General features: G+C 40.0%; 1 protein-coding gene across 1 annotated transcript in view; it reads right to left on the reverse strand.

Moving 5' to 3' along the window:
• The window catches only part of LOC127645273 (immunoglobulin superfamily DCC subclass member 3-like), a 100394-nt gene that overhangs the window by 21350 nt on the left and 56805 nt on the right, over positions 1 to 22239 (reverse strand). Inside the window, exons 3-6 of the mRNA XM_052128840.1 lie at positions 7431 to 7575; positions 7175 to 7305; positions 6853 to 6990; positions 732 to 890 (exon numbers count right to left, since the gene is read on the reverse strand). Of these exons, the coding sequence (XP_051984800.1) occupies positions 732 to 890; positions 6853 to 6990; positions 7175 to 7305; positions 7431 to 7575 (573 nt within the window). The remainder of the gene's footprint in view (positions 1 to 731; positions 891 to 6852; positions 6991 to 7174; positions 7306 to 7430; positions 7576 to 22239) is intronic.

Below are 22239 nucleotides of genomic sequence, written 5' to 3' on the forward strand. Positions count from 1 at the left end.
CCAACCTCACCAGAGTTCCCCCTACTCCCTCATCCATGTTGTATTACTGCCAGCTGACACAGAGCTGCAGCTAATCCAATAGACTTTCACTGCTTAATTAGGCCACATTTAATCTGCAAAAATTTGAGATTTCTGACTGATCAGCAACCGTTTGTGTCCATTTCAGTTACCTTCACATCATTCATATCCACATTCCTATCATTCTAAACATATAAACTGAGCACACTTGCGCTCAGTGTGCGATGGCTTTAATTATTAAAGGCCGTAAATCGGCAAGTGTTGAAAGGCTATGGCTCTCTCCTGTATTCCAGCCTTCTTCTCTTATCTATCTTTCTCTTTCTCTCTAACACATGTATTTATCTATTGGGCTCTCCCTTTCTCTTCCCATTTTTTCATTCTTTTTTTAAGCCATCTCTCTCTCTCTGAGGTAAATGAAGTGTACTACTGTGAGCAAAAGACTGCTACACCATCTGGCCACGATCATATCATTTCTCTGCTACATCTACTGTGCAGTGCTGCACATCACAGTTTACACCCCTGAGCTTCAGCTAATACCTTTAAAGTCAGTTTCACAATGATAGTTTAGATCAAGTTGCATGTTCATATACTGTAATTATGTCAAATCACAACACCACTTACCGCACTCGTAACTATTCACACACTCCTGGCCATGTCCAAATTCTCACCATTGTTAATCCTCCATTTCTGAATAGAGATGGCCTTTAGCTCACCTTGAACAACGAGGCGTCCCTGAGCAGTTCGGCGCACACGGGTTCCTGGTTTGTTGGCCGCACAGACGTAAATGCCAGAGTGCTGAACTCTGACATCAGAGATCATCAGGTTTCCTGTTCCTAGTACCTGGATACCCTCAACTCCGATTGGACGACCATCTGAAAGAGAGATGAATGGATGAAGACTGTTGACAAAGGCTGACAGATGAAGAATAAGGTTATAAGTTATAAGGATATATTTTAAGGGAAATAAAGAGACAGATGGGGGAATAGAGAGATACGGGTAGTACATTAACGAGTAGCACATGGTTAACTAGACTTTAAATCATTCACTGCCTCGCAGAAATATATATTTTATTTTTTTTTCAAAACAGCATCTGGTGAGTCGAGAATTTAATAGCTCTTGTTAAATGTGACTAATTATGAAAGCATAAAGCGCTATCCATTTTTCTGCCCTGGGGTGAGAAACATCTTAAGAGATAAAGTCACACACAGAGAGAGAAAGAGAGAATGATGAACTTATATGAACACTGATCGCAGATGAAGCAAGGCTCCTTGACATGGTGGCTTTGGACATGTGAAGCGACCCATGAACGACTGATGCAAGATAATTCTGTTGCCATTGACATGTCTCATACATGTGTAGAACACACATTAGTGTGTGATGGCCTCTCTTTATGTTCTCAAGAGCAGCACTGAATCACAGAAGCTACTGTAAAATGCACTCGGTCTGGAACACTGCACTCACTTGCAGTTTTAATTGCACACCGGAGAGAAGAAATGCTGCTAATAAAAATTATCAATCCCTCTAATCACTTCTTCCACTCATTCCACTGTCCTCTCAGGTCTTTTATTCTGTTTATTAATCTGCCTGACAAAATTACATTAGACATGGTGTTAGATGCTCAGGTGGGCTGTATGGCCAGATGTAACTGACTGGGATCTGTTGGATGGATCAGACAGGCTTTTCAAACTGGTTCTACACAGTTAATGATAACAGAATTCATCTGTCTGCAAGTGGTCAAGATGGATTCTTGAACAGGGTAGCTGCTTTTTACTGGCCCATGGTGGTCTTCCAGCTCTAACCAGCTTGACCAAAATGGTCCATCATGTCAAATCCCTGTCCACCAGCTAGAAGTCCCAGCTAAGCTAATGAACCATCTAGACCAGCTTGGACAACATAATGCCTATTAAATGACTAACTCAGATGAGCTAGAAACCATGCTTCCACCTAGAGCTGGTTATAGGTGGATTTTCCAGTGTTTCTCTAAAAATAGTCTCAAAATGAAGTAAAACCTCTTCCAAACAACTTATGGGAATGGTCCACTTTGCATAAAAAAGGGGCAAAATGTAAAAAATACAGCCTTAAAATCACTGCAAAACATTTTTGTCTTGTTTTCTAGTAAAAATATCTAAACATTCTTAAACATAATTCTAAATAACATTCTGATACATTTCCCTGACTGGCAAAATTGCATATTTTTCTTGTTTTCAGAGAAATCCAAGTAAATTTAGTGAGGTTTATGCTTAAAACAAGAAAAACTATTTGCCAATGGGTTAATAAAAATAAATGTAATTTAAAGGGAAAACAAGTTTACTTTTCTTAAGCCATTCAGATTTTATTTTCTTGTTTTAAGCATAAAGTTTACTACATCTTGTCAGGTTTCTTTGTAAACAAGACTTACAATTACAAGATAAAAATAAATGATATCTTTTTAAAAAAATATTTAGATACTTTTATTGGGAAAAAAAGATACAATTAATATTTTTGCAGTGAAAAAAATGCGTTTTGTTGTCTAAGACTCCGTTTCAACCTGGTATTAAGATGCGTCGGATAATCCGATCACATCTGATCAGGTAAGACACATCACTCTTTACACCTGGACATTTAAATGCATCTCCTGTGATCACTTGTGATCGGATTTGGAGGGGAGGGACTGTTTCACTCCGTTTCATGATGACATACATCAGTTACTACATCAGTGTGTACTTGCCTGATAATAAACCGTAACAAAGTAAGAAATGTTGAAGAAAGTGTGAAAAAACAGCATTCTATTTCTCCCTGATGCACAAAATCAACATTTCGAGCAGAATTGTCCGTTATTTTAGTGAATTAGTTGTATTAACCTGAGCTGTAGATGTTCATGCATCATGTGCACCTGCAGATCACTGATTGGTCAGAGAGAATCTATAAGCTAGATGGCAGGTTAGCTTACCCTCGTGCATCGTGGAGCTAACACAGTGATGTTCTCATCTGCTCTTTGGTGTATGATTTCCCAAACTCTCCTGTTTTTTTAGAGGAATTTTGTCTTGCTGCCGTCAGCCACTTTTGAAACAAATTTTGTCATCTTGCTGTGAAAAACAGCCACATGCCGAGAATCAAGAACACTATTCCTTCGATATCCTCCATTGCTCCTTTGTTGTGTGTTTGTGTCACGTTTAAGATGATGTCACGGCAGTAGAGGCGGTGCAACTATGACGATCAGCCTATAATCCCACCCACGTTGAGGATGCCCTAAACTGCGTTGAATCGAACCGTAACGTGCAGTGGAAAAGTGCCAATAGTTAGCTTAATTTAAGAACAACATACACCAATGGGAGTGAATGTGTGTCCAAGAGTGTGCTTTCATGTAAGAGTGTTTTCACATCATGTGAATGAGCATGCATGCATGGTCATGTGCATTTAAGCAGATTGAATGCAGCAATAAGGAGAAATAAATGCAGGGTGACGTTAATCACTGACTGATGGAGATCTATCACATTCATTAAAGGGCTTAGCCCTGAGTCTCTCTCCCTGTAATCTAATCCACCAAAATCCCATTGTGTTAGCAGTTAATTCCAGCAACATTGTGCAAGGCAATATACACAATCTGATTAAAAGTGGTTACAGGGAGGCACCATCATTTACATTCTGAATGGGAGAATCACACTAGATAATAGCTGGGAGAGATAGAAAGACTTCAGTTGCATGTGAAAGTTGTCACAGTGAGAGAGCGGTGGGTGTGCATTGTAGAATATATGCAAAGCAGTAGGGTATGGTACTCTCAAAACATATAGAGTTCAGCCTGCTCACCGAAATGGTATATGCAGGACTCGAGATGAGATGAGCTGGATGAAAAATCTATACAACATGTGTATGGCTCATTTTAATGCAGATCTGCTACATGCATGTAAGAGGTACATACACACACAAGTAAACAGCCACAATCCAACACATAAATGGCACTCCATCACTCCACAACACCAATTTAGAAGTAAAGATGAAACACTCTTTTTATCTCCATTAATCCTTATCAAGTTAAGTAAGATAGATGTGTGGCAAAGAGCATTCAATGACCGAAATCTTCTGGAACCATTTTCAAACTAATGGCTTTAGAACTTGGAGCGCGCTTACAATAAAGGAGCTATTTTTCACACTGAAGCCAATCTCACTGTACAATTTCAGCCAATTTCATCTGTAATATCCATGTCTTAGGGAGAGGGATGATAGAGTATTTCTATTACCATTCTAAGCCTTTTGGCTTGTGTAGATTGTTGTGTAAATTAATTGAATACAACAGCCAGCTTTCTTTAAAGGGGTCATATCAAGAAAAACTGGAATTTCTTGATATTTTGAAATGGAAAAAAAAAAAGGTTGATTTACTATGTATACTTTACATTTTAGAACAAATAAATGGTGCCCCGGTCCACCAGGACCATTTATTAAAAATGCCCTTCAGAATAATTAATGTTTCTGACATCACACAGACATTTATTAGATACAAGACTGTGACAAACTTGTGTAGTCATGTTTTCCACTGAAGTGAAAGTCGTAAGAAGACGTGAGTCACAGCAAATGTTCTTAGTTGATGCTTTAATGTCATTTAATTTGATCCCGTCTCTTACATAATCAGCAAGCATCAGAATATCTTTCTTAAAATACAGATTTAACCATGTACATTATTATGCTGCAGTTCCTGAAATAGTAACTGGCCAAATGGCAAGTTGATTCTAGTTATTGTTTCTCCCTTGATATACCAGGTCTAAAGAGACAGAACATTTGTACAAATGAACAGAGCTATATAATAGATTTGTGACTGCATTTTCAGTGTGCACCTGCACTCTCTGAATGAGAGCAGGAAGATTTCATAAGAGGACAGTGTATGTTTAACTTTTACATCTTAAAGTCACATGTGGTGCCTGTTTGGTTTAACTTTCACGTCTGATAGTGGAAGTTAAAGTGGAGATTTATAGTAAAAAAATAACTTAAAAATTATTTTGTTTCTCACCCACACCTATTATATCATTTCTGAAGATATGAATTTAAACACGGGTCATATGGATTACATTTATTTTAGAGCTTCAGAGGTCTGTTCACCATTCACTTGCATTGTATGTACAGGTGAAACTCGAAAAATTAGAATATCGTGCAAAAGTTCATTAATTTCAGTAATTCAACTTAAAAGGTGAAACTAATATATTATATAGACTCATTACAAGCAAAGTAAGATATTTCAAGCCTTTATTTGATATCATTTTTATGATTATGGCTTACAGCTTATGAAAACCCCAAATTCAGAATCTCAGAAAATTAGAATATTGTGAAAAGGTTCAGAATTGTAGGCTCAAAGTGTCACACTCTAATCAGCTAATTAATCCAAAACACCTGCAAAGGGTTCCTGAGCCTTTAAATGGTCTCTCAGTCTGGTTCAGTTGAATTCACAATCATGGGGAAGACTGCTGACCTGACAGTTGTGCAGAAAACCATCATTGACACCCTCCACAAGGAGGGAAAGCCTCAAAAGGTAATTGCAAAAGAAGTTGGATGTTCTCAAAGTGCTGTATCAAAGCGCATTAATAGAAAGTTAAATGGAAGGGAAAAGTGTGGAAGAAAAAGGTGCACAAGCAGCAGGGATGACTGTAGCCTGGAGAGGATTGTCAGGAAAAGGCCATTCAAATGTGTGGGGGAGCTTCACAAGGAGTGGACTGAGGCTTCAAATGTCGTATTCCTCTTGTCAAGCTGCTCCTGAACAACAAACAACGTCAGAAGTGTCTTACCTGGGCTAAAGAAAAAAAGAACTGGTCTGTTGCTCAGTGGTCCAAAGTCCTCTTTTCTGATGAGAGCAAATTTTGCATCTCATTTGGAAACCAAGGTCCCAGAGTCTGGAGGAAGAATGGAGAGGCACACAATCCAAGATGCTTGAAGTCCAGTGTGAAGTTTCCACAGTCTGTGTTGGTTTGGGGAGCCATGTCATCGGCTGGTGTTGGTCCACTGTGCTTTATTAAGTCCAGAGTCAACGCAGCCGCCTACCGGACATTTTAGAGCACTTCATGCTTCCTTCAGCAGACAAGCTTTATGGAGATGCTGACTTCATTTTCCAGCAGGACTTGGCACCTGCCCACACTGCCAAAAGTACCAAAACCTGGTTCAGTGACCATGGTATTACTGTGCTTGATTGGCCAGCAAACTCGCTTGACCTGAACCCCATAGAGAATCTATGGGGCATTGCCAAGAGAAAGATGAGAGACATGAGACCAAACAATGCAGAAGAGCTGAAGGCCGCTATTGAAGCATCTTGGTCTTCCATAACACCTCAGCAGTGCCACAGGCTGATAGCATCCATGCCACGCCGCATTGAGGCAGTAATTAATGCAAAAGGGGCCCAAACCAAGTACTGAGTACATATGCATGATTATACTTTTCAGAGAGCCGACATTTCTGTATTTAAAATCCTTTTTTTATTGATTTCATGTAATATTCTAATTTTCTGAGATTCTGAATTTGGGGTTTTCATAAGCTGTAAGCCATAATCATCAAAATTATATCAAATAAAGGCTTGAAATATCTTACTTTGCTTGTAATGAGTCTATATAATATATTAGTTTCACCTTTTAAGTTGAATTACTGAAATTAATGAACTTTTGCACGATATTCTAATTTTTCGAGTTTCACCTATATTTGTATTATCTCGATGGAGGAGATATTTCTCTTTGATTCAGTTGATTGGGTGTTTTATAGTCAGGCTATGGTGTAGAGCAGATTAAAGCTTTCTGCAGTCCTCCTCCTGGAGCTGAAATGTGTCTTGTGTTTGCTCGGAGAAGATCACTACTTTGGGTTATTTAGAACCTAAATAAATCTTACCCAGTCTACTCCATGAAACAATTGGCCGAGGGTAGCCCGTGGCAACACACTCCAAGATTGCGGTCTGGTGAACAGTGAGGGTGAGGTTTTCAGGGCCCACTAGGATCACAGGTTCTTTGTAAACAGATGTCTGGGAGCCTTCAGGAAGAGAGGAAGATGACAAGCTAGTTAAAGATAGAAAGTAATAAATGCATGATTTGGAAAGCCACAAGAAAGCTTCAAAATCATTTTGGGGAAAATCATTGTAAGTATGATGGAATAAGCTCCTGTATCTACTGAATATTGCAATATATATCTGCAAAGTGAGAGAAAGTGAGCAGACCTGAGACTGTGAGCTGCGCTCCTACACTGTGTTTGACTCCAGCACTGTTGTGAGCAACACAGCAGTACGCCCCACTGTCCTCAGGGCGTACACCCGTTATCTGCAATACACCCGTGGGCAAAAGGGTATACCTGCATAGAAAAGACAGTGTTACACAGACTCACAGTGAGAGGGAGACATGTATAAGTGCCAGTGACACTGGGCCCGTCAAATGTGACAAATGTGTGTGTGCCTGCATGTGTGTTTATGGTGTTACCTGTCATCTGAGGTATCCACGGGTCGCCCATCTTTTTCCCAGCTGATGACTGGCTCGGGCAGGCCATGAATTTGGCATTGAAATCGGCCAACGCCTCCCAACTCTGCACGCACGGAACGTGGTTGCACATGAAAATCTGCCATTGCTGAAGAAAAAGACACAGAGAGAGATTATTTAATTTAATGATTATTTAATTTAATTTAATTATTTAATATCAAATCTACAATTTATTTAGAGATAGCATTATTACTATTGCTCATACTTAGCGATTTCAACGAAACCCTAACCCTAAGAATTAAATCTTATTGTAACTTGATCTGCACAGCTTGTGCTACAGACATGAATGATACCTCTAAATATCATACGCTCTCAGAATATTATAGAGACTTTGGGACCTAGAAAACCTTAACAACCCCAATGCAATGGAGTGCATGGGGGTTCCTAGTGACTAACCCGGATACCCTATAAAGTAGGGATTTTCCAGGGTGGTCGACTAAGAGACTAGTCAACCAACAACCAACTAGTCGATTAGTGGGGTCCACTACTAACATTCATATTTTTAGGGGTGGTTTTAATAAGACACGACACTTCTCGAAGAGTGTTTTTGCGTGAATTTAGTGCATAACAGTCAGCCCGGTAAAGCCCTTTGCAAGAAGTTTCTCTTTAATCAAAAACACTGATGCTGTTACAGCCATCAAAGCACCACATCAACAATACATTTCAAGACAATCACTGCCAGATGTTAAATCCTAACAAAGCCTAATAATATATACAATACAATACACCAACTAGTTGTTCAGACAGCCCACAAACTAGTTGATTATGAAAATCGGTAGTTTTGTACATCCCAACAAGAAACCACACAGCAATGCGCATAAGACCCCTCAGGATCTCTAATAACCGCATAATGACTGGCAATCAACCACAACACCCTAGCTCTATGGCGGCGAGCTTTGCACAGGTAAACATGCGTCACATTTTCTTCAAATATGTTTTTTTAAAATCTATTTACTATTTTATTTAGGAGAAATCTCACTCAACTTTGTTTTTTACGGCTATTTTTAATGTCAGGAGAATATGATATACATTAAATGATGTATATTAAAACAAAACACCATAAGCAGACTTTCAAAAATAGACCAGGTTTATGTTTGCAGTACAAAGGGTTCAATTATATAGTTTCTGGGGGACAAGCTGCACCTACATCTGTGAGTCATCGTTTTCTATAATGAATATCATCAAGAACCAGGATAGTGCACATCTTGATCAGTGTCTCAGGATTACTAGAGCAGAGTCCCAACATCAGAGGTTGCTTCAGCCCATCACTGTCACTTCTCTCATTGAATGGGGAGTATATGTTAATTAATACAGGTACAGTTTGACCCCCATTAATCTAAGCAAGAACAATAACAATATTAATGCTAACAGGTTTAATAATTTAATTTGCAATTAGGGTAAGTGCAGGGAGTAGATCCTGTTTGGAGATAAGCAGGAACTGTTGACTTGCATGGAGAACATGGAAATCCATGTTTTTTTATTATTAATATTTAATTTGGTTTTTGTTTTATTAACATTTTCAACAGGAAATGTTTTGTAGTTTGTTTTTTCTGTATATAAACAAAATGTTCATAATTGTTTGAATAAATAAAACAGGCTACTAATACTGAGAAAAAGAACGTATAAAAAATCTGGATTTCTGGATGTCTTGGAAAACCGCTATGGAAACGTGACAGCTATTGCAATTGAAATAGTGGGGGACTTGCAGAAAATCCCTGCTATCAGAAGTCACCAGCCACGGAAAATAGTTGAATTGATTCAAGCAGTAGAAAAGGCACTTGGAGATTTGAGTGACCTTGGAAATACTGGCACTAAAAAATCCGCTAGTGACTAAGTCAACTGAAGGAAAACTTCCTGAGTCTCTCAAGAAGGAATGGCTTGTCCAAGTCTCTGACCAGCAGAGCTCTGTCACACCGGACAACCGGTTTGACAACCTGTTAGCATTCCTCAAAAAGCAAGAAAGCATTTATGAGCAGCTTGAACAACTAAGGGATGAGGAACCAAGCAGAAGGGAGTTAAGAACTGAGCCAAGATGGGCAAGAACAAAGTCCACAAAATCAAGCAATGACCAAACAGGGTGTGTAGTCTGTGGTGACGCTAAGCGCAAAAGGAAACTCTACTTCTGCAAACAGTTCCGGTCGCTTAAGCAAGCAGACAGGAAAGCTGCAGTAAGAAAACTGGGAGCTTGTTGTAGGTGCCTTGAAATCCACGAGGACCATTCATTCTGTAAACCCAGCTATCTATGCAAAAACCAAGACTGTGAAGAAGAGAATGTTCCTGAACATCACTTTTATTTATGCCCAAATGCTGAAGGAAAGGAAAGAAGCACTGCTCAGAGGAAGAGTAAGTTTTGTCCCGACAGTGACAAGGGCAGGAAGGGCTACACGAAAGATCAGGAGGACTTTCTCTGTAAACTTCCACCAGACTTAGCGCAGCAATGCCGAAGTGTGTTCTCAAACACTGCAGCAAGAGCATTCAACGTGACAAAAGAACAGCTAAGTTTGCAATCAAACGATGGGGTGCCGGAACTTCCTGTAATCATGATGCTTCTCAATGTGACAGCTAACGCTGGACAGAAAATTGGGACATTAATTGACTTAGCATCAGACACAAATTACATAACACACAGTGCTGCAAACCTTCTGAGGCTAAGCGGTGAAAAAATTACCCTTGTCATCCATGGAGTCGGAGGGATGAAAGTTAGCATAAAGACCAAGCGATATCTACTAAAAATCAGAGTAAAAACTCACCAGGGCACTTTAAAGTCACATCAGTTTGCTTGCTATGGATTAGAAAGCATTGCTGAAATTCACGAAACGGTGCCACCTGAAAGACTGCAAAATGTATTTCCAGACGTTCCTCTCATCGAACTTGTGATGCCTGAAGTGGTCGAACTGCTTATAAGCCATCGAGAGGGGCAACTAGCCCCACAGAGAGTCCGAGTAGTCGGAGACCTTGTCCTGTGGGATGGGCCCCTGGGAAAGACGGTTGGAGGAACTCACCCCAAGCTCTTCGAAAAGGTAGCTGTATCGGCCCACAAATCCAAAACACACTTTGCAAGGTCGATGATAATGGCAGCTGTGAAATATGAGGAAATAACAGAGTACCATCCACCAAACAAGCCATTAGCTAGGTTTAATGAATCAAGCACTCTGACCAGCAGCCGAAACTTTCTGGAGTGGTGGAAGTGGGATTCAATTGGTGCAGCGTGTGAGCCTAAATGTGGTAGTTGCCGCTGTGGAAATTGCCAGCCAGGTGGGAAAGAAATGACTCTTGCTGAGGAGAGGGAACTCGAAATAGTAAGAGAGGGCCTCACTTATGTCACGGAGGACAACCACAGCAAAAAGCCGCATTGGCACGCAAAATATCCTTGGTTGGAGGACCCAGCTTCCTTGCCAGACAACAGGGGTGTGGTTGAGGCTACGTTCTTGAGGATGGAGAAACAGCTAGCCAAAGAGCCTCAATGGAAGGCTGCCTATATTGCTCAAGTGCACGACATGCTTGACAGGGGGGCTGCAGTAAAGTTATCCAAAGAAACAATAGCTAACTGGAGTGGGCCTGTGTGGTATGTAAGCCATCTTATTGCTCCTAACCCTCACTCAGTCACAACGCCAGTGAGGCTTGTTTGGAACAGCAGCCAAAGATTCAGAGGTGTCAGCATGAACGATTTGCTAGTAAAGGGCCCAGACATTCTTAATCAGATACGTGCTGTCCTACTGAGATTCAGGAGAGGAGTTTCGCCGCATTAGGAGACATCAAGAAAATGTACAATTCCGTTTGGTAGGAGGACCGCGAAATGCATATGCACAGGTTCCTTTGGCGAGACTTTGAAGATGAGGAACTGGAAGAATACGCGGTCACAAGAGTCAACATTGGCGACAAACCAGCAGGCTGCATCGCGCAACTAGCAATTTGCCATCCTTTGCTCACCTTGTAGGAAGAGCGTAGAGTGCTCCATCAAGACAGCTATGGTGACGACATTCTCACATCCCACAATGACCTTCACCAGCTGAGGTCTATTGTGGTAAATGTGGAGCAGATCTTAACAGTGGGAGGTTTTCTTCTCAAGCCATGGGTCTTCTCAGGTCAAAGTGGAACAGGAAATGAGCCCATAGGAGCCAAAGAAAAGATCATGGTTTTACCAAACCAAATGCACGATGATGACAACAAAGCACTTGGTCTGGGCTATGATGTGAAAGAAGACAAGCTCCGTGTGATGACGTCAATCAAATTCTCGAAGAGAAAGAAGAAAATGAGACTTAGTCAGAATCTCTTGCAAGAGCAAGTCAGAGTCCAAACACCAAATCCACTGACACGAAGGGAGTTGTTGAGTCAGGTGTCGGGGGTGTATGATCCTGTAGGACTAGTGACTCCAGCCAAGCAGAAAGGAGCAATTCTAGTCCGCAGAGCTTTCCAAGAGGCAAAGGGCGGAAGAGTTCCAGTCAGTGAAACTTGGGACACCGCCCTCTCAGATAGTCTCAGAGAAGATGCGGTTAAGCTCTTTGAGGAATACGTTCAGCTTGGCCAGATTAAATTCACTAGAGCTATAACTCCCCAAAATTTCAGTGAGGAACCCTGGGCGAAAACCTTTTCAGATGGAAGCGAGAATGCTTATGGTGCGGTGATGTACCTCAGATGGAACTCTGATAACGGCTCAATCACCAAGCTTGTGGAGTCCAAAGCCAAACTAACTCCGTTAGACCACAAAGGAGACGCTGTCAAAGCGGAGATGTGCGGAGCAGTGTTTGCCTCGTGGCTGCAGAAGTACTTTGAGCAGCATAGCCGAATACAAGTTGGGAAGTGGTTTCACTTGGTTGATAGCCAAACAGTTCTTGGTGCTATACAGCGAGAAAGCTATGGTTATAAGACATTTTTTGCTAATAGAATTGGAGAGATCCAAGGGATTACCAAACTGCAAGAATGGTGGTGGATACCAGGTCCTCAAAACATAGCCGATGTAATCACTAGGGGGGCTAATCCTCAAGATCTTGGTGAAAATTCAGAGTGGCAAAATGGGCCAAAGTTTCTGAGCTTACCAGTAGATGAATGGCCAATCAGGTCAGCTAAGGATCTAGCAGCTGACGCCCGAGAAAGCATCAGTAAGTTTCAAAAGAAGGTGTTCGCAGCTGCTCTGACAAGGTCTAAAGCAAAACAGCAGGAACCAGCTGAAGTATCAAAACAAAGTGAGGATGTCATCCAAATCCAAATTGAACCCAAAAGACCACCTGCAGGGTCAGCTGTCCAAAACTTAATTAATGTGAAGCAGTTCAGTGATCTAACCAGACTAGTTAAAACAGTAGCGTGGGTTTGGAGAGCAGTAAAAAAATTCCTTGGCAGGAATCGGACCCTAAACAACCCAAAGTGGGAGGCAGTTTCTTCAGAAGGGACCATCTCGGTGAGAGAAAGAGTAGATGCACTGCGAGACATTTTTCTTGCTGAGCAAGAAGGTATGACCTTTCCAAACACCACCAGGGACAGACTGGTAGTCTTTAAAGATTCAGACTCTGGGCTATTGGTTTGTGGTGGGAGAGTGCAGTCCTTTAAAGAAGATCAAGTTAGCATTCCGATTCTTCCCTATAATGCCTGGGTATCCACACTGCTAGCCCGAGAAGCTCACAGAGGAAGCCACGGAGGATTGGCCGAAACTTTACTTAGGATGAGGAGGAAGGCTTGGGTCATCAGGGGTAGAGGAATAGCCCGTAAGGTTGTCATTAGCTGCGTTCAGTGTAGGAAGACCAAAGCAAGGAAATGTCAGCAAGTGATGGGTGATTTACCACCAGAGAGATTGCAGCCTGCGGCACCCTTCGAGTTTACAGGAGTAGATCTCTTTGGACCCTACTTTGTGAAAGATGACATTAAGAAAAGAGTCCAGATGAAGGTTTGGGGAATTGTCTTTTGCTGTATGTCGAGCAGAGCAATCCACACAGAACTGGCTAACACCCAATCTACCGAACGTTTCTTAATGGCCTTTCAAAGATTCACTGCAATAAGGGGCTGTCCTAAGAAAATCTATTCAGATCCAGGCACCAATTTCACTGGAGCAAAACCAGATTTGCATGAGCTTAACAAATTCCTGGAGGGCATCGACAAGGCTGCTCTAGAGGAAATGGCCGCGCAATATGGGACAGAGTGGGTGTGGAAAATCCATCCAGCCGATTCTCCACACAGGAATGGAGCTGCGGAGGCTGCAGTGCGCATTGTCAAGAGGGCACTCCAAAGCTGTGGAGGCAGGTCTACGCTGACTTACAGTGAATTCCAAACAGCCCTTCAAATGGCAGCTAATCTCGCGAACGAACGGCCTATCGATGCCCGAGCGCAAACTCAGGAAGACTGCATCCAGTATGTGACTCCAAATTCACTACTGCTGGGGCGAGCATCTCAATGTAGTGATGTCAAAACATTTGATTTTTCCAGTTACCCATTCAAACGCCACCAAGAAATGCAGTCAGTGGTGGATAAATTCTGGAGGCACTGGAGCCAACTGGCGGGTCCTAATTTATTCTTAAGGACCAAGTGGCATACCATGCATAGAAACGTTGCAGTTGGAGACATTGTTTGGATGGCAGATCAGAATGCGCTAAGAGGACAGTTTAAACTTGGTAAAGTAGTCAGTGTCAATCAAGACAGCAAGGGTGTCGTAAGGGATGTCAATGTCCGAACCTTTCCAAGTTACCCTGTTCCTATCACAAAGCCTTTAAAAGCAAAAGGAAAAAACTATCCAATATCTAAAGGGCGCAAGGTGAAGATCCCAAGTACTGTTCTTCATAGAGACGTCAGACGACTGGTGGTTCTCCTTCCAATTGAGGAGCAAAGGAGCGAGTAATTTATTGGAACATTGTAACTGGTCTCCAATTAGTAATGCCAAGCAGTTTGCCTTCAAAGCATTGCGATTTCCTTTTGTATCCAAGGAAAATCGAGTGGGAGGTGTCAAGTCAAACTGGAGGAAATATAAATTAATTACGAACAAGGAAAAAACAACTATTGTAGTCTCTCAGCCAATCGGAGCAAGGGGCAGAAAAACGGAGAAAAGGAAAAAAAAGAGTTGGTGTGTATGAGACGAGTCGGACACAAGCTCTGTCGAAAACTGAACAGCTGGATGCAGAAAAAGTGCACGAACTTTAAATACATCGTCAAATACAAGGGGCAGACGGTGAGAACTTTAATAATTCGTTTGCTTCTGTGAATGGAAGAGAATGACGCTTGTGTAGCAGTAAGTGCCGAATTAGTGTGTGACGCAGCATATATGTCTGTGCGCGGCATGGAAGGTTTCCGTGACATACTTTCTGTAACTGCTCGTAATGTGACTGTCTCAAGCTAAATTTTGTTCTATGTAGCAAATCTTAATGTTATTAAGTTACTGGTGGTTGATTTGTGTATCTTTGTTTGGTTCGATTTAACCGCAGGAGAAAGTGACGATAAAATATAATTTCTGAGGTTCACGTGTTATTAAGCAGATCGTTAAATGTGATCTGATTTCATATACACATTAAAAATGTGATAGTGTATTAAGCTTGGTGATAATATAGTTTGAGAGTGCTGTATTTCAAAAGAGATACGAAGAATGACAACAATGGATGTGTATTAAGCTTTATTTGCAATTCATTTACATATTTTTATTTTTATTTCTGTTAAAGGTTTTTCACCTTTCTTCTGTCTGCCTATGTGAACATTCATCATAATTAATACAATAAAAAGAAGAGTGGAATCCAGTTAAGGCCTTCGTTGATGGTGTGTCTGACCCTTTCAAGCGGGGAAATTGTGTGCAAAAAATACCAGAGCTTGACCCTGGTAAAGTGTACAACACAAATATCCAGTATGAACAGTCCAGGCTCGTTTTCATCAAAATGTTTAATGGATTGCTTTAGGAGTTGAGAATATATGCTAAGAATATGTAACATGGCAACCCGTGTGTCACACGAGACCACGTGATCTCCACCCTCTCATGCAGCTCACCGGAAGCATTGGATTATAGCAAAAAAGTTCTTAAATATTGATCTTTTTTAGCACCAAAAAGATCATATCGCTATAGAACACATTCATTTAACAGCTAGACTTGTATGGATGACATTTATGCTGACTGTCTGTGATTTTTAATAGTCAATCACCATCCACTTGCATCTTAAGGACCTACTGAGTTGATGTCTTTTTCTATTTTTCTTCAAATGTGTACTGGTAAAGAAAGAAAGTCATACACACCAGGAGATCATGAGGGTGAGTCAACTTTTCAATACTTTGTATACAATCAGCCTAAACAATGGAGGAACATATATGTAAAGTCTATTTTAGAACAAAAAGGACAAAATAAAAAGCATCCACTGAGAGAGGTCATATATACCATACATTAAAACAAAGAAACACTACATTAGCCATCAGTGAAAAACAATACATACAAACCATATGCATAGACAGTGGCACATGTAGAATACAATTCTACACAGTTTAATTTACTAACTGCACAGCCCTTTAATATGTGTGTGTGAGAAACACTTACTCTCACAGCTTAAAGACATGGAATCAAACGAAAGGGTGCAATTGCATCTGCGCATGGTAATCACGTGCCAGACAGTGTGTGTGTGATTGTGAGAGAGAAATACAGGTGTAAGAGCATTGTTCTTTATAGGTGTGAAATAAAGCTTCAGCTGTCTGAGAATACTCAATCATACCTGTCACACACATCAATAAAATCCCATCCATGTGCAGGTAAGAAAAAAAAAAAAAAAACATGAACCCATGCCCGAAAACATGCATACAGTACTTTCAAAAATCAGTCTGTGAAATATGATGCCGCAGTTGAACAATACACAGATGATGTACTACATCTGCTGAGATTCTGAAGTGTGCAACCAGTGGACATTGCTACCCCATTAGGTCACTGGAGTTGAGAAACTGTCAGATCTGAAGTTGAAAAAAATAAATATATATTTGTGAAGTACTGTGAACCAGTTGGCTCTTTTCAAATGTAAGTGCTATAGGCACAAAGAAAGTTGTTTCTTGTGGATAAATTGTACTTGTTTAACAACACCTAATAAATCGTAATCGTGGACATTGTTAATAAGTCATTGGTCAATGACCATAGAGGTAAAGGATAATGCAAATATGGTGGATATAATGTTTCAGGGAATGCCAAGTCAAGTCAAGTCAAGTGGTTTTTATTGTCGTTTCAACCATATACAGTTAGTACAGCACACAGCAAAACGAGACAACGTTCCTCCAGGACCATGGTGCTACATAAAAACAACAAAGGACCAACACAGGACCACATGAGACAACACAACGAAATAAAATACCTATATAAAATACCTATATATACCTATATAAAGTGCACGTGCAAACATGTGCAAAGTACGAATGCTTCGGTACCTCTTGCCAGACGGCAGGAGGGTAAAGAGTTTGTGTGAGGGGTGTGTGGGGTCGTCCACAATGCTGGTTGCTTTGCGGATACAGTGTTTTTTGTAAATGTCTTTGATGGAGGGAAGAGAGACCCCAAGTTATGTATTTATAACTTCTTTCATCACTTCTCATTACATTGTTCCAGGTTTGTGTGACAGAGTGACATTTTGAAGCTCCTCATTGGCCTGGAGGTCCCACAGTCGCCCACACTCAGTGAGGGCTGCAGATGAGGGGAGGAGATGGAAACACAAACACAATTAGGACAAGGTCTGTCTCTCCAGCAGCCAACCAGCGTCCTCAAGACAAGTGCCTTTATTTAAATGTTGGTCGTAATTAACTTGAACCACCGGGACTGTTTGGAACACTCTTAGCATAACAAGAGGGCTGGGCCCCTCCAGCACGCACTCTCTCTCTCTATGTTCTTTTTGTGTCCTACTGATACACTTGTTCCAGCTAATCTAGCATCATGGAGCTCAGAGGTTCGGCGGCTTAAACTCATACAGTGATGCTTCTGTAACTGGTCGTTTTGTTTTGCGGGATTCAAAGGAGGCAGGCAGAAGCGAGGGGAAAAAAACAGCATTCTCAGAGAAAGAAAAAAATTGTGCTCTCAGAAAGAAACCTTTTCAAGTCTCTCACACATATCTTATTGATTGCCTCTGCAGGAGATGTGAGCCACGGAAGGCATACATTGAATGAATCTCTCTCTCTCTCTCTTTGTTTCCACTATTTCACTTTCTTAGTTTATCTCTCCACTGTGATTTCAATCAACTGCCCCTTAACTGTGTCTATAAGATTTAATATCATGTACTGCTATAGCATCTATATTTTGTCCTGTTCAGTGGTATTTTTATTCTTTACTACCTGTCTCATCCAGCTGACTGAGAGATCTAAACCAGCTTGGACCATCAAACCATAAACAACCACTGGGAAAATCACTCAAAATAATTTTACATGACATTTAGTCATTTGGCACTTTTATCCAAAGCAACTTGTGCAATTAAGGTACAGATATAATTATAATAAGACTTGGCATTGTTAAAGCCACGCTTACTGTGTGTAAAATTACTAGGTTAAAGTCAACATGAAACGGCATTCACAACCCATTTCACCTCATTACTTCGGAGTAAAACAGGATATTCAATGAGAAAAGAGTTGTAGCGCAGGACTCTGTTATACATGGGGAATTGATTGGGTCATGAAAAGAGAATGTTGCATAACAGTATGGACCAGTGCAGCTAACCGGCTGTGGTTTCTATATGAAAAAAATCACATCAGAGAGGGAGTCATTACATTCTGATTCATGATCACTAAGATTAAGATTATGAAGACAAATAATTTCTTTCTTTTTTTTTTTTTTTTTTACACTGGAATAACGAGCACCAATGAATTATCACAATAAGACCAGAAACATGTATTATTTTTGATTTCATGTTGACATTCGGCTATGGGAACACAATTTTCAGGACAATTTAAGGTACAAATTCTGTGCCTACAGTAACAAACCGCTAAAATTCAGGTCTAGATTTAAATTGTTTTGTATTTGAAGACTTGCTAATTTGTGTCGTTTTTTTCCACTTTGCAGAATGTATACTCAGATACATTTCATCAGGTCCTCTGATTTGAGCTCTGTGCTTCTCATTACCAAAAGGTATAAAGGTAAAAGCCCCCTGTGCACTTCAGATCCAGCACCCTTTCCAACTCTGGCAGTGGAAGATCACTAGATTTAACTTGTAAACACACAAACAAAGAGGGGAAAGAGAATAGTGACTGAACCAGTGGTTGGGCATGTGATGGTATAACATTTTCCTGTCACGATAATTGCTGAAGCTTTTATCACGGTATACGGTATTAGCACGGTATTGAATTACATTACAAAAAAGGGTTGAACAATTAACAAACGTTATTGTTGTTCTCTTAATAACAAGTTTAATTACTTTTTCAATACCAAACTGGCCTTTTAATTAACAGATATCTAAGAACATTGAAAAGAACCCTGAATATTTAAAAAATTACCATCAACAACATTGACCCATAGCCAAATGTCTTAAACACTTAGTTGATGTCTTAATATTTAAATGGTCATTCTGCCATGGGGCCACTGATCATTATAGATCAGTACATAACTTCTGTTGTGGAGGTTAATGTTAAATTAAAGCTAGACTAATGTTATCCAGCCAGCTACAACAATTATGTGTATTTTTTCAGGATAGAAGCCAATTGCTAATAGATAGCCAACCGCTAGCTACATATTTATAACCGCAAGTTCACTCACACTGCATGGCAATGTAAGATTACGATTCCAACTTTAAATTAATATGGAAATCATAATTGTGCCACATTGTCATTTTTAATTACAGGATTTAGTAGTAAATGATTCTAACTGTATTTTAGTTGTTACTATGAGACACAAACGTTACCGTGTAGCTAGTGGAGTTTTAGCGACCTATTCTTCGGGCACTTGAAAGCAAGCTACACATAATCTGCAAATGGCAACAAGAGTTCACTTTCTTTGTAGTCTTAGTTGTCACTTAGGTGTCTCTTAAAGTGTTGTCTCTCAGTTTTCCAAAACAGTTTGGAAAAACAAGCAGAGCTGTCACAACTTACCTTTATCTCGTTGAATTGCATCGGATGATTGTTTCGCAAATGAGAACACGTGGGAGGTGTTCCTGTGTTTCTCTGCCACATGTTTTACACAAAGGGAAACCTTCTTCCACCAACAATCCCTCTGCATTTTTTGGAACCCAAAATACTTCCACACATCCAACTTAATCCTATTAGAAGGATTAAGAAGCCATGCTTCTAGCCCATGCTGGTTTGTTTACATCAGAGTGTGCATGTGTCATTTGTGCTGCAAACAGGCAGTATTGTGAATCTTGATTCACTTATGGTATACAAACTACTGTATGATCAGAAAAATATAAACAATATGGCTAAAAGCTTATCTAGAATTATTTACAGTATTTTGAATTGACCACTACAACAATATTGTGCATATTAATTGCAGTAATATACCATATAACCGAATACCATCACATCCTACCAGTGCCGGTATTAGAGCATATTAAATCACTCTGGGAGCCCCTCCTCCCTCCCTGTCCTTCTGTTATCCTGCACTCCGTCTCTCTCTCCTTGGTTTCATCTCTTTGTGTATCAGAAATGTTTCACCATCAGCGCCTTTGTGTTGTGCCATAATGAGAAATGTGCCATTTCCTGACATGCTCTGACCTCTCTTTGCTTCACGGATGCAAGCCGATTAAAATTTAAGCAAACATTCCTCAGTGCCTAAACCATCCAGGGCTTCTGGTGCTATAGTGAAGCAGTCAAATTATTACAGTCTCAGATTACTTACAACATTTCATCTTTTATTACTCACAAATTTCTTCATTAAAATGTAAATAATTTACTTTGATAACTGAAAGCTAGATATGTTTTTGTGTAAATTATGTTAAAACATGGCAACTGTACAGTGGAGGTTTAAAATTAAAGTCACACTGACAAATCATCACTTTTAAGAAATTAAACATTTATCAACAGCTGCTTTCCTAACTCCTGTTCCAATTTTTCCATCCAAGTCTATTCTTACTTTAGGATTATATGGACATTTTATATAGAAATTGTTTGTGTTCCGATATTACTTCATGTCACAGAAATGCAGGTCAATGTGTTGCTAATAGTTTGTTACATGAAGTTGAAGCTCTAAAATCAATTACTGGGACAATAATTGCTCAGCTTTGCATATTTTTAAAAGACAGAGAAACTGCAATATGACGCTCCATTAGCTTGACACCCTCCCATGCTCTGTCCTTTACAACAGAACATTACTGCTGAGTTCCACAGAGGGTGAAGCCGTAGCCATGGAGTATCTGTCATTAAAACACAGCTGTCCTGAGTACTAAGGCTTTGTTTCTAATCAACAAAGCACTCAGAGCAGGTTACTACCTCAGTTATATCCTCATGAGACACTTAGTGTAATAACTATCACTATTGGTGACCAGAAAACTCCCCCAAACATTCAGTGGACAAATGGAGGACCACAGACAGCACTGTAAAACAATACATTTACCCAGGGCACACTGCAGCTTGTGAACAGGTGTGTCAGAGAGAGACATTTATTGAAAAACACAATGTACTTTAATAGCAAACATACACAATGAGATGTAACCTTTCCATCTTCAAGCTTTCCAATTTGTATTTGATCGATTAAGTTTACTGATCATCAGTTTATTTATTAATTTCAGCACAAATGCACACAGTAATGTTGCCAGGAGTTAGTCATCCGCCACTAGAGAACACACTGCCCATTGTGCGCTGCATGTCACATCCTGTCAGCATTAGAATAAAAAACAGATGTGCATCCTTCACTTCCTTGCTAATTATGGAGTGTTTCTCTATAGATGAACATTACGTTTACTGCATAAACCATGACAGTGTGTTAAAGTACAACATGACAACAAGCATATTGATCCACCGTTCTCACTGTATCATCCACAATGATAATCCCATCTGTACTCACCTAAAGAGTATGCAGGTTTTAATTCACAAATTCATACCAAGCCTGAATACATAAAAAAATACACTAAACAGAAAATATACTTAGAGGAAAATATAAATTCTCGCATTATTTAAATGTATTTATTTAAATAACTTTTAAACAGTAGGCTACATGCAAAAACTTTCTTTGTTGGCTGTTTGCACATTTTCTACAGTAAGGATTTTTTCTCTGAAGTTCACATTTTCAAGTTCACATTAGAACGGTTGATTAGTCAAAAATCAAACGGTGTATGAATAAAGCTTTGATTGAACAACAATGTGTGTCTTGTATTTTTTGAGTTTCATGCTGCACACCACTACAGTATTGTTATTGTTAATGATTCATTGATTTTATGAACTTGATTTTATCCATCGTAACTGACTGTATTATGAAAAGTGGTCATTCCAATGTCTCAATATGACAAGTGGTTGGAAGGAAGGAGTAGACATTGGTGACATCAGCCAAAATGTAAAGTAATTTTAGTGACGGAGCAAAGTATTCTATTCTGGTAAAAGATTACGACTAAAAAAACATTTTCTTTGGAATAATAGACATAGATACATTGCTCCTAATAAGGCAACAAACCTATATTAAGAAAGTAAATAGGGTCAATTTTGATTTCATGTTGACTTTCAAAGACAGAAATTAAGCAAGGTGACAAGTCTCATGTCAGTGCCAAAATCAATGTACCCATAGCCACACCCACTCACACAGAGAGAGAGAGAGAGAGAAAGAGAGAGAGCCCAATGCCCCCATATATAAAAATTGCAACTGGGAGAGGCCCACCTTTGCTGCCACACACTGACATGAACAGACACACATATTCTGCCG

This window comes from Xyrauchen texanus, chromosome 1 (assembly GCF_025860055.1).
Source record: "Xyrauchen texanus isolate HMW12.3.18 chromosome 1, RBS_HiC_50CHRs, whole genome shotgun sequence".
NCBI classification, from domain to species: domain Eukaryota; kingdom Metazoa; phylum Chordata; class Actinopteri; order Cypriniformes; family Catostomidae; genus Xyrauchen; species Xyrauchen texanus.